General features: G+C 43.8%; 1 protein-coding gene across 1 annotated transcript; it reads left to right on the forward strand.

The window, feature by feature from the left end:
- Positions 1-9,610: 9,610 nt before the first annotated feature.
- LOC122383528 lies at positions 9,611-11,371 on the forward strand. Its single transcript, XM_043370040.1, has 3 exons — positions 9,611-9,731; positions 10,359-10,501; positions 11,130-11,371. Exons 1-3 carry the CDS (start codon positions 9,687-9,689, stop codon positions 11,317-11,319), a joined length of 378 nt encoding a protein of 125 aa, XP_043225975.1. The 5' UTR covers positions 9,611-9,686; the 3' UTR covers positions 11,320-11,371.
- Positions 11,372-12,491: the final 1,120 nt, after the last annotated feature.

The raw sequence follows: 12,491 nt of genomic DNA on the forward strand, positions 1-12,491 counted from the left end.
CGACCGGTTAGAAAGGTGCTTTGCACAAGCCCCGTTGGAAGTACCCTCTCGCCCTTCCGCACGTGCATGGCTCACTATCTCGCTCGCTCGTTCTTCGCCCAAAAGGCGTTTTACTGGTTTTTTATTTGTCCAGCGTCACTAATTCAACTGAACATGAATAGCAGTCATATGCATAACTACATTTGAAAATTTAAATAACATTTTAGATATTCAAATTATATTACCTACATCGAGGTTTTGTGTTCAATAATGACTTAGTGTAAATATGTAAAAAGCATGTTGAGAATAAGACATACCTACCTACAGCTGATCGAAGCAAATACAACGCAGATGCGACCACAATGATTCGAAACATAATAGGGGAGAGAGGTCATATTGCGCCATGTTCTTAAATGCGCCACACCTTCCTCCTGCCCAAAATGCGATTCGAACGAATACTCGAATGTGTGCATTTACTTCACCACCAATAACTCGCTCTTATTCCGGTCCACGGGGGCAGGTGAGGTGTCTCAGCTTTCTCGCATACCATTTTTTGTGATTTCCTCTATTTTCTTACGCGAAACAGCCTATTTCGACCTTTGCTAGTGTCATGGTTTATCTTAGAGATAGTGATTCAACTAATAATAATTGTTAATTGCTCGTTTAATGGTAGTTTTGGAAGTTTATCACCACCGTGGCTTCGCTGTCGTCGCCATATTTGAAGCTCATGAAAAATGTGTTCCATTCGTAATTGCGCCCACCCTATTTGCGCCCTATTCTTCAACCCAGAGAAACAGCATCTGGTGGTTGGGACACATTTCATTGAACACTTAGATTATTAGAGCGCTCACCTTACCATTACCTTAGCCTTCACAGCATAAATGGTTAATGGGCTGACACGTTCAAATACGCTACTTAGTTAGGTGGCAAACCGTTGTTTTTAATAGGGCGCTTTTGCATGAGAGGCATGGGCGCTTTTTGATGGGGGAGTCCGTAAATGCGCCCTTTGCAGATGTGCCGGAAAGCTTTTCCCTTGTTAATTTTTCTGGGTGTGATACAAATTGGGAGTTGTTATTTGATGCCAAAATAACTGAGGTACAATTTGAGATATCATCAAACATGACAGCTGGTCAACTTTAGCCGCAATAGGCCAATATCCTTAAGGTGGCGCAATATGACCTCTCTCCCCTAAAGCACGAATATTTTATGCAGCTCTTGAAAAACGATAAACCTAGGATTGTGGTAAATGACCTACCAAAGCAACTATAATTATCCAGAATCTCGATCCATGTCTGCAAAACAACAACGAATAACGAAAACATGTCTCTGGACCGATTCAAAATGATCTTGAGATGACTGTTTCGGCTGATTTGTAATGCTGATTACTATGCATTTCAACTGCTGTTATACTCGGGATAAGATTCGCATTTGATCATGCATGCCAACCAGGGTTGTTACGAGCAAAAACCCAACCCACTGGGTTTTTTGGGTTTTTGGGTGGGTAATTGAAAGCAAAAACCCAGGGTGGGTTTTTGCAAAAAAAAACGTGTTTTGCGAACCCCGCGAACCCCGTGTCTGTCACTTTTTCCAGCAAGAAATGACACAAAGCTGAATGATGAAGACAGAAGTGACCGTGACGTCATCGACGAGTGCCGGCCATGCCAGAGACGTTTTTAATCCCAGCAAGAAATGATAAACAAGGCCTGCGAACCTGGATCTATACCCGACCAAGCACTTTAACAGCCCGAACACCAAAAAGACCGTTATGACCAAAAGACCAAAATGACCAAAAAGACCAAAAAGGCCAAAATGACCAATAAGACCAAATTGACCAAAAAGCTCGATGTAGAGACCAAACAAGTACCAAGTACGTTTGCAAGTACCAAATACTATTACAAATACCAAATATGTTTGCAAATACTAAACCAGTACCAAAAACTTTTGTAAGTTTGAACAGATTTTCGCGTATATCTCAACTTTTACACGTCCAATCGGCTCAGGCAAAACACCACTCGAGTTCATATTTCATCGCCAACCGTATCAATCATTTCCATGCGTAGCGATAGCGAGCAAAGATCCCCTAGAAACACGAAAAAACCCACCAAAAACACCAAAAACCCACCAAAAACCCATGAAAAACCCTGGGTTTTTGCAAAAACCCAGGGTTTTTGGGTTTTTCACCAAAAACCCTGGGTTTTTAACAACCCTGATGCCAACTGCCTTCACTTATTACTGACATTTTCATAGATCCTAAGATAGAGTAAAGGTCGCCGTGCGAGAAAAATGTCCAAGATATTCTGGTCGCATGTCATTATACCTACCTATCCGCAGCTATTACATGCGGTCAGTGCAGTCCAAGGCCGTATAAAAGGTGTAGTCTGATAACCGATTATGAAGGATTTCGATCTATTACAAAACTTGTTACCTAACATGTCGAAATGGGACATCGTGTGGTTGCGTGCGAAAGTAAGCAAATATCGATGCAGTATTTATGCTTGTCTCATATTAAGTGCACTTATGATATACTCGAGATTGTTTTTGCACATCTTGCACTTGGACTGTGACTCAATATATTTCCTCTCAACAAATCAGACCACAAATTAGTTATACCTAGCGTTATTTGCGACAATAGTACCATATCCCGCGTCCCGATGGGGGGGGGGGGGGGGGCAGAATCTGCCCCCTCCCGTTTTTCGCCAATAACTTATAACGCGTTGCTCCAGCGACGTCAAACTTTCAGTGCCTTATCAGTTATCATACATCAATTAAACACGTTCCCTGAAAATTTGAGCGAAATCCGTCGGATTGTTTTTTTTTTAGAAAATGACGATTAAGTGACGTCATGTCCGCCATTTTCGCCTAAAAACGGCAAAATTTCAAACGCCGCTAAAATCTTCATTTTTTAACCTTCGCCCCAGTGGGGGGGGGGGGCATATGTTACCACCCTGTCGCGTTTTTCGCGTGTTAACCCGCGCCCCAGTGGCGGTCTCAGCCAACTTCGCCCTAGTGGGGGGGGGGGGGGGGGGGGGCATATGTTACCACCCACCTCTAACTCAAAAACTAAGAGGGCTAGAAAGACGAGGTAAAAAGCAGTCGATAGCTCTCAATGCGTACGTTTGAAAGTATTTCGGTCATTTTTCACCTTAGAGCAAAATTGGGGTCACCAGAGGTCATCAAAGGTCAAAATTTACCAATTGTCATTATATTTTTCAGAAAACATGCCGCTATCTCAGGAACTATGGTAGCTAGAAAAACGCATGGAAAAGCAAGCGATAGCTTTTGAACTCTTCTTTTGAAAAGGTCATAATCAATATTGACCTCCGGTCAACGATTTAGCCTCCAGAGGGCAAAAACTAAAAAAATAGCTGTTTTTTACGAAAAGGATTTTTCGACAATGACTTTCGACTACAAAAAGCCACGACATTTCTATTGCCAGAATCGTGTTCCCCTCGCCGAGACGCGTCAAATGAACTATAATTTAACTTTGAAAGGTCAACTTGAAAATTTGACCTCAGGTCAAGGTCATGACCTGACCGGAAAAGGTCATGTTGCATATCAGTCGATGTGTCTCAACAGGACAAACACAATGAGACCATCCCCAGCGTTCTATCTCTTTCCAATCGCGAGTTATTGGCAAAAAACTGTTTGTAGCCTCAAATGACCTCGGATGACCTTTCTAGAGGCTATCAGCAAAAATGACACCTTGGTCATCACGAGTGGACTAAATTATTGTGATTCTGAAATATTTGGACTGTTCCTATGCGTACACACGGATCTAGAGGCATTTTCATTTTTCTCCATTGACTTGTAATGGAAAGGTCACGCCACTGACCTGACCTTAGGTCACGGATATAAAAAATCCAAGATATACAAATTGTAGGCGCCCATAACAGCATGCAATCCGCCAAGTTTAAAACCTTTCTTACAAACACTGCAGGCTGGACATGATTGCAAACTTTTTTAGGCTTGGTCAGTTAACTTGACCTGGTGACCTGACCTGACATGACCTGGAGTCAAAAATTTCACACATTGTCCAAAATTGATGTACTTAAAGCTACCCCAAGCGGTGCGGCGCTACGCGCCGCGGTTTTTTATTCACACGCAAAAAACGCCACAGGGTGGTAACATATGCCCCCCCCCCCCCACTGGGGCGAAGGTTAATAAAAAACCGCGGCGCGTAGCGCCGCACCGCTTGGGGTAGCTTTAAGTACATCAATTTTGGACAATATGTGAAATTTTTTGCCCCAGGTCATGTCAGGTCAGGTCACCAGGTCAAGTCAACTGGCTAAGTCTAAAAAAGTTTGCAATCATGTCCAGCCTACAATGTTTGTCAGAAAGGTTTCAAACTTGGTGGATTGCATGATGTTATGAGAGCCTATAATTTGTATATCTCGGATTTCTTATATCCGTGACCTAAGGTCAGGTCAGTGGCGTGACCTTACAATTATAACCCTCGCCCGTAAACGGTGTTTTGCCACCTTCGCCCATGCAGGGGGGGGGGGGGGTTGGTGCGACCCCCCTGGCGTTTGAAAACGGAGCGTCGTAGAGCTTAGCGGAAAAAAACAACGGATTGCTCTCAACGAGATCTCGCGATTGGTGGTATATTTTTTGGTCCTAGGTCAACATTTGACCTACTTATGACAGGTCAAAGGTCAAATTTTCTGAAAAATATAACTTTTTCAGATTTCCGCGCCGATTGCGGCAAAACGGTGAGAGATATCGACTTGAAACCTTCACTATCGTGATCCTTGATCAATTCTCTATCGTTTGGTGTGTATTTCGATGTCATAACTCTAAAAATGATGCGTTGGGAGCATCGGAAGTCTGCAAGGTCATTTGTGCATTGGGTCACGTCAGGCGTGTGACGTCACTGACCTGACCCTGACCCAAAATGAACTACAAGAAACAACCGACGATGCCTGAAATGGATAGCAAATTCGAATTCAGGGCATCAAAATACCCCGAAAAGGCATACAAGTGCAAGAAGTCATTACAGGTCAACCGAGGTCACTGACCTGACCTTGACCTTTAGTAACCTTGAAAAGGTCAACGGACATTGTGCCAATGTCAAATCAGCCAGTTATGATTCTAAAACAATCCATCAGTGTGTCAGGTCAGTCGGCATTTATACCAATGTGAAGCAATCTCCAATTTAGCGTAAATCTGGCCGGAGGTTGTTCCCTTTATGACGTCATAACTCCGTGACCTGACATGACCTTGACAAAAAAATACCAAAAGTTGCGCAAAGGATGCCCCATAGGGTACTGAAAATTTGAGCAGGCTATCTGAAACGGTTCGGCGTGTAGCTAAGAAAAACCTCAGGGGGGGGGGGTTGCACCAACCCCCCCCCCCCTACATGGGCGAGGGATAAGTCAATGGAGAAAAATGAAAATGCCTCTAGATCCGTGTGTACGCATAGGAACAGTCCAAATATTTCAGAATTACAATGATTTGGACCACCCGTGACAAACAAGGTGTCTTTTTTGCTGATAGCCTCTAGAAAGGTCATCCGAGGTCATTTGAGGCTACAAACAGGTTTTTGCCAATAACTCTCGATCGGAAAGAGATAAGACGCTGGGGATGGTCTCATTGTGTTTGTCCTGTTGAGACGCATCGAATGATATGCAACATGACCTTTTTCGGTCAGGTCATGACCTTGACCTGAGGTCAAATTTTCAAGTTGACCTTTCAAGGTAAAATTATAGTTCATTCGACGCGTCTCGGCGAGAGGAACGCGATTCTGGCAATAGAAATATTGTGGCTATTTTAAGTCAAAAGTTATTGTCGAAAAACACATTAAGTAAAAACAGCTATTTTTGGAGTTTTTGCCCCTGGAGGCTAAACCGTTGACCTAAGGTCAATTTTGATAAAAAACCTTATCAAAAGAAGAGTTCAAAAGCTATCGATTGCATTTTCATGCGTTTTTCATGGTGTGTCAAAAGTGGAAATAGCCGCCCGGCTTTAGTTCGCCAGCCTTGTCAATAGATGGCAGTACCACAATATGGGCAGCGGATCGTGCAATTGACGTCAAATTTTCGTTATCTGCTAAGAATTGAATGGCGGATCTTTTCATGCAAGAATCAAGTAAATCGGTCCACAACTTTTCTAGCAACAGAGATATGAAATCAAACACCCTGCCAGAGCGACGGCGCGGCGGCCGGCGGCAGCCGTTACGCGCCGCCTGGGAGACTGGCGGCGCTGAACGGTTCCGAATTGGCACTGCACTAAAACCTGTTAACTGCTTGGAATAGTTATTACAGCAAAATTTTCATTCAATTGAGGAATAACCAAGGGCAGGAAGTATGTATGCTTGTGTGCGTACTATGCAAGCCAAGAAACTGCATTAGCAGATACTCGCTAATATTAGATCCAGCCAAGTCCAAACGCATTCCAGGTGATGTGTTTCTGATGGGTCAACAATATTTATCGTTCGAGGGCGGATACAGTTTTAACAATACAAAAAATATTTTTGCACAGCTCTATTCCTTGAATAATTCTCTTCAACGCCTCATTCCTAGTTAAGCGAATTAGGCCATCCTGGTTGAATAAATAAGGCGATTTCGCCACAAGGTCGGGGAAAACCGACCGAAAACGGCCGCGCTCAACGTTAATTTGGGCATGCAGACTCTTAAAAACTCGCATTGGGCGGGCAGGGTTTCCCAGGTATTGGCTCCAAAACACCGTATTCGGCTCCCGAATACGTCCAAGTGACCCGCCTCGTTCCTAGTTAAGCTCTAATTAGATCAAGTGACTCATAGGGAGCGAAAAAGCGACAAAAAGCATGAATTTCCCTATGGCGGCGGGCTGCCGGGTTGCCAGACGGCGCACCGGCTATTTCCACTTTTGACACACCATGTTTAGCTATCATAGTTCCTGAGATAAATGCATGTTTTCTGAGAAATATATTGACATTTGGCAAATTTTGACCTTTGATGACCTCCAGTGACCCCAATATTGCTCTAAGGTGAAAAATGACCGAAATACTTTCAAACGTACTCATTGAGAGCTATCGACTGCTTTTTACCGCGTCTTTCTAGCCCTCTTAGTTTTTGAGTTAGAGGTGGGTGGTAACATGTGCCCCCCCCCCCCCCACTAGGGCAAAGTTGGCTGAGACCGCCACTGGGGCGCGGGTCAAGGAATCAAGACGTAACAAAAAGGTTATACGTGATTCTACTTTGTCTATCAAATAGCTATCTCGGTTTTTTGAAAACGTTGGATTTTGGCCAATTTTTTTTCTTAAAAAAACTGACTTTTTGGGAAAATCATTATAAAATCCAAAATAGTGAGTGTATCGAAAAACCGGAAAAAGTGTCAGAAAAGTGGTCCATGTGCACCTACATACCAAATTTTAGAAGAATCAGTTCAAAAATAAGGGAGTTATTCAAACTTTTATGACGTCACGACACACAATTTTTTCAAAAACAATGATTTTTTGACGTTCTAGACCTCGTACGGAAACAAAAATAGCACCATTCGATTAGCTATAAAAACCTGCATCACATAGACACCTTGTTAGGTCTTAACAACCAACTTAAAAATTTGACCTGATTTGACCTGAACTTGACCTGGCCTCGACCTGAAATTCATCCAGATGTTGTCCATATCGCTTATTGAGTGTGCCTATTGAATTATATGAATAAAATGGCCCATAAAACATGTGTCGCACATGACCTTTTCTATATTTCATTTTTGGTGACCTGACCTGACCTTGACCTTGACCTTTGCATGATATTGTATGCAACGAATATTGTCTTGATAGCCTAAGAACACGTTTTGGACAATCAGTCTCAGTCCATTCTTCGGCAGCTACGGTGCAAGGCCCATACTGTAGAAACTTGCATTTTGTACCCTTGACCTGACCTTGACCTGACCTCTGACCTACTTAAGCAAACAAATAATCGGATCTTAACCCGCGTCCCACTGGGGTCTGCGTATAACGCCCCCTACTGGGGGGGGGGGGCTCTTCATAGCCCCCCCCCTTCTAACTCCGAAACTACTGGGTTGATTGTCAAGTTCAAACGGCGTCGGATAGCCCCGGAAAAACTGTCGAACGAAACCTAATTTCATTGACCTTGAGGTCACCGATGACGTCACAGGTCAGGTCAAAGTAAAAATTATTACCATTTTGGCTTGTTCACATTTTGGGTTCTGGCCGCCCTCTTACAAGTCAAATCAAGCTCATTTTTTGTTTACACACCCGTTAAGATACTTTAGATACCCTGAGGGTACCAAACTTGTACTTTGATTTTCAGGTCAGGGTCAGGTTATCACATGTCACGGAAATATTATATCATACGTTGGTCACGTAACACATGTTTTATGGTCCATTTAGGTCATAGATTTCGAATTTGATGTCGTTTGTGTCATTTGAGGTCATTTTGAGTTAAATTTAGCTTAGGTCACTTTCAGGTCAAAAGGTCAAATTTTGAAGTTATAATTTTTCAACAAAAAAGGTGTGTATTGGATGCAGGTTGAGCTCAGCAACACGATGGTGCTATTTTTTTGGTGTAAGATGTCAAATACGTACTGAAAAATTAATTTGAAAAATTTATAATTGTTATTTTTTTTGCAATAATGCGTATAACTTGGCCATTTTTGAAGATATTTAGCTGAAACTTGCTTGAGTACGTCATAAGCATGTGTTCTACCACATATATTCCAGTTTTTGGAAAAGTCAAGAACTTTTTGATAAAAGATAAAATATAAATTTTGAATTTTATTATAAATGATTTTCATAATTTTCAACATTTCGAAAATCCGAGATGGTAGTTTGATAGCGCAGTCTATTGTGAGTCCTCTTATGCAAAGAAATTGGATCTAGCTTCAAAACTGAGCCCTTGGGAGCGATTGCCGTGGTTCAATGTTTTGCGTCGAAATCGGCCGAACATGACGTCACTCTGACGTTATTTTCGGCGGACTTATGGTACCTACGAAGTTCATATTTTGACACAAGGTGTCAAATTGATGCCTATGAATATCCCCCCCCCCCCAGTGGGGCGAGGGTTAATTAAGCGTCTATCCGCTTCTGTCCCGTGACAACCAGCGCCAAAGCGTGCGGCAACTCATGCCCAGTGGCTCGGCGACCTGGTCGTGGGTCATACAGCCGGCAACTATGCCGAGTTCCCCGCTGTTGGACTATTTGCTGTGCGGCTTTGCTTCCCTGGACACCTGGTACGCGCGCGCCGAGTACTACCCCGGAAATGACCTCCGTACACCCCTTGACCGGTCATGGTCACACAAATACGAAGGTCACGTGACTAGAATATTGCCAATATGGTATGGAAGCCAGTACCCGGGAAATTATATTGAAATTGCGCCGTAGAAGGCAAGTAAAACAAAAAGGTTGTGGGAGGGTGTGACATTAATTTTGGGACACCCTGTAATCTGCCGTTAGCATAAAGCGCATTCGTTGTATGCTAAAGGGATGATAATATAAGCACTGTTTTAAAACATCTGTAGGGGTATGCTTGCAATAGTTGTTCGTCACTGTGAATCATATTCACATGAAAAATAACTATATCACATTTGCGTCACAATCGGTCTCAGCTCCGTGACTGACGTCGTTCCGGTGGCACTGCACCCGGCACGGATAGCAGCCGATCCAGGATGCGCTGCTATCTGAGTTAGTCACTCATCTGGAGCTGGTTTCGGCAGTGCAGTGGGGCAGTTGGGTCGATCAGTGGGACGTTCTAGCCGGTGACGGGAATATGAAGCTTAACAACGTTGCTAGATACCAGTGGACAGGACGACTGGTGAGTAGGTTTTTTATAGCCCGCAATCCGCATCAAATGACAAAAAAAAACTGATATGATAATTCAGGTCGGCTGTTCGACTATACTCAATCATTCTTCTCGTAAACCATGTAACGCAATGGGAATATTTACATGGATGCTTTTTGAAGACCATGCTATGAGAAATTAAAAGGATGTCTCCCTCTTTTTGTTATTTTAGTGACATAGGCAATGCCAATGACATTGCATCTGCCGTATCAATGACTTCGAAATGTTTCAATTGCTATTAAACTTCCATAGTAGGTAACTAGGTAACAGTGGCGGCGAAACACCTTCAATGAAGGGGGGGGGGAGGCACTGCCGACTTTTGGTCCCACTCTTTCCATGCAACGCCCATAGTGATAATGTTAAAATGTCAAAATCAAAGGGGGCCACAGCGCCCCGGTGCCCCCTCGTTCCGCCGCCTACGCTAGGTAAGATACTGAAATGGCTGATGGTGAGTTACCTAGTATACCTACTGGTACTGTGTGCTTGCTTCGCTTACCGATACCTATATACGATCGTATATTTCAGCTGCCAGCAGTTATTGGCTAATGAATATCTACATAATCCCAACTGACAATCTCGGCTGCTTGCTGTTTCTCACAGACGAGTCTGGTGCTGCTTCTGCTGACCAGTGATCAAATATTAGCACATGCAACAGCGCAGACTACCGGGCTGGCCGCTGCTCCTCAAACAAACGCCACCTTGATGGTGGCCGGACAAGGTGGTACCTGGACGTGGACGACCAGGTAGGGTCGTCCGGCGATTCTACCTGATCGTGACGTCAGCTTGTGACGTCATCTGGGGGCAAGTCTTGAAGCCCCGTTTGAGTCCCATGTAAATGGGCGATTTTTGAAGCGCTGTAGAACAAACTCTGTTGGAGCTAGCACAAAACTAAGTGCATCATCGGAAAGACGAGACATTTTTCTTTGAATTATCCAAGAGCAGTTTTTCACTAAACCCATTAGTTTTTCCGAAAATTCGTAATAAAGCCCCCTTGCCTCCGCAGCCTCCCTTCCGCCGGCCTCTTCGCCGTTTTTTTTTAATTTTGCATCCCGGTTGCACTAAGGCCTACCGGGGAGGGGGACCGCGGTAGTTTAGTGGTTAGGATGCTTGCACCGTGATCCAAAGGTCATGCGTTCGAATCTAGGCGAGGGTCGGACTCAAATCGAAATTGCAAGTAGAATATGTGTTTTTTCTTTAAAAATCACTTATATTACAGCTACCCGTTCATAAAACTATCGATAACAATTGACTGAAAGCCAAAATATAGATTATATTCTTATAAAACAAATTCAACTATGGCGGCCGTTGCGCTAGGCTCCGCCCCCGACTCCGCCCCTTCGTGTGACGTCATCTGTGCACTTGGACACACAGGGAGATAAGGAGAGACATACCGGGCGTGTCATGGGCCACCCTTGAAGTCACTTGCTCAGAAGGTCTGTACCACTGCGGCGACGGACGGTGCTGCCACCTGGCCGAGTCTGGTGGGAGTCGGAAAGAAGCCCGGCCGACTACAGGTGGCGCCCTGATCGCCGGTGTTCTGCTGGTGCTGCCGCTCTGCTGATCAACTGATGATTGAGTTGAGGAATTGGAAAAATAAAAACGTGTTTTAGGTATCTGTATTTATGCGAAAGATCAGCATCAAAAGACAAATGTCAATGAAGTGTAGGGATACATTGTATAAGATGCCCACAAGATAAAGAGTCTAGGTATTAGGTACTTACCTAGGGGAAGATGGGGGAACACCGCCCTCTGGGGAACACCGCCCACCCCGATATCAGAAATATGAAAAGGTCTAAAGCGACAGCTGACAGTCTTTTGGCAGCGTGACGTCAACAGAAGTGCAGGTATGGGCAGTGCACCGCATTGGTTTAGGTGATTTGCGAGAAATTCCTAATTTTACGTTTCGTGAATACGTCCTACTTTTTCTAGCATAATAATAAGAGGAAAACTTATCTTATTTGACAGACATTAGTCCTGAAGTAGTATTTTCTGCCATAATTAGGACTCATCCAAGCATTACGTGCTCCTGTTCGAGCGAAATTTTTGATTTATCTATTTAAAAAAAGTTACCTACTTATGTAGTTATTTTAGTAAGTTAAATATTTAAACAGTAGTTACTTATGATGCTGCAGTAGGTAGGTAATCAGCTCCGTTCCAGTAAAAGGCAATGGGAGTGCGATTTAACTTGTCATTTTTTCATCCTTTCCGCACTTCCCCACCCATAGATAATGTCATAGATTACATGAACTACCTGGATTGGACACTCGTTTTTGGCGCGAAAAATAAGAGGCCACTTTGGCCTCTTATTTTTAATGACGGATTTTTAATCAGTATTTTGAGAGGCTGATATCTCAGCAACCGCTGGGCCGATTCGCCTGCGGTCTTTTTTGTTGGGTAGCTCCATCCTTTCTGCCCCGCAATTCACTTATCGTGATGCATTCAGGTGACCGTCGTGGCACGTGGCACGTGAAAAGTCGGGGTGTTTAAGTTGTTCTGCTGGAGTAACAATTTTGAGAGGCCTATATCTCAGTAGCCACTGGGGCGATTGACTTGCGGAAACTTTTGTAGAGTAGCTGTATCCCTTCTAACAAACATTGGATACTCTTGGTGCACGTGAGTGACCCCCGCTGCACGTGCAAAGTGCAAAAAAACAGAGGGGGTGTTAAATTTGTTCCCATTACAGTAACTCAGCAACTACTGGGGCGATTTCGCTGAGACTTGGCATTCATGTAG

Source organism: Amphibalanus amphitrite, unplaced genomic scaffold, assembly GCF_019059575.1.
Source record: "Amphibalanus amphitrite isolate SeventyFive unplaced genomic scaffold, NRLGWU_Aamphi_draft 000166F_arrow, whole genome shotgun sequence".
Taxonomy (NCBI): domain Eukaryota; kingdom Metazoa; phylum Arthropoda; class Thecostraca; order Balanomorpha; family Balanidae; genus Amphibalanus; species Amphibalanus amphitrite.

Excerpts from the sequence above, each read along its gene's own strand:
- LOC122383528 (XM_043370040.1), top strand. The coding sequence starts at position 9,687 with ATGAAGCTTAACAACGTTGCTAGATACCAGTGGACAGGACGACTG. Across the intron at positions 9,732-10,358 it reads ACCAGTGGACAGGACGACTG|ACGAGTCTGGTGCTGCTTCT; the intron begins GTGAGTAGGTTT and ends TGTTTCTCACAG. Across the intron at positions 10,502-11,129 it reads ACCTGGACGTGGACGACCAG|GGAGATAAGGAGAGACATAC; the intron begins GTAGGGTCGTCC and ends TTGGACACACAG.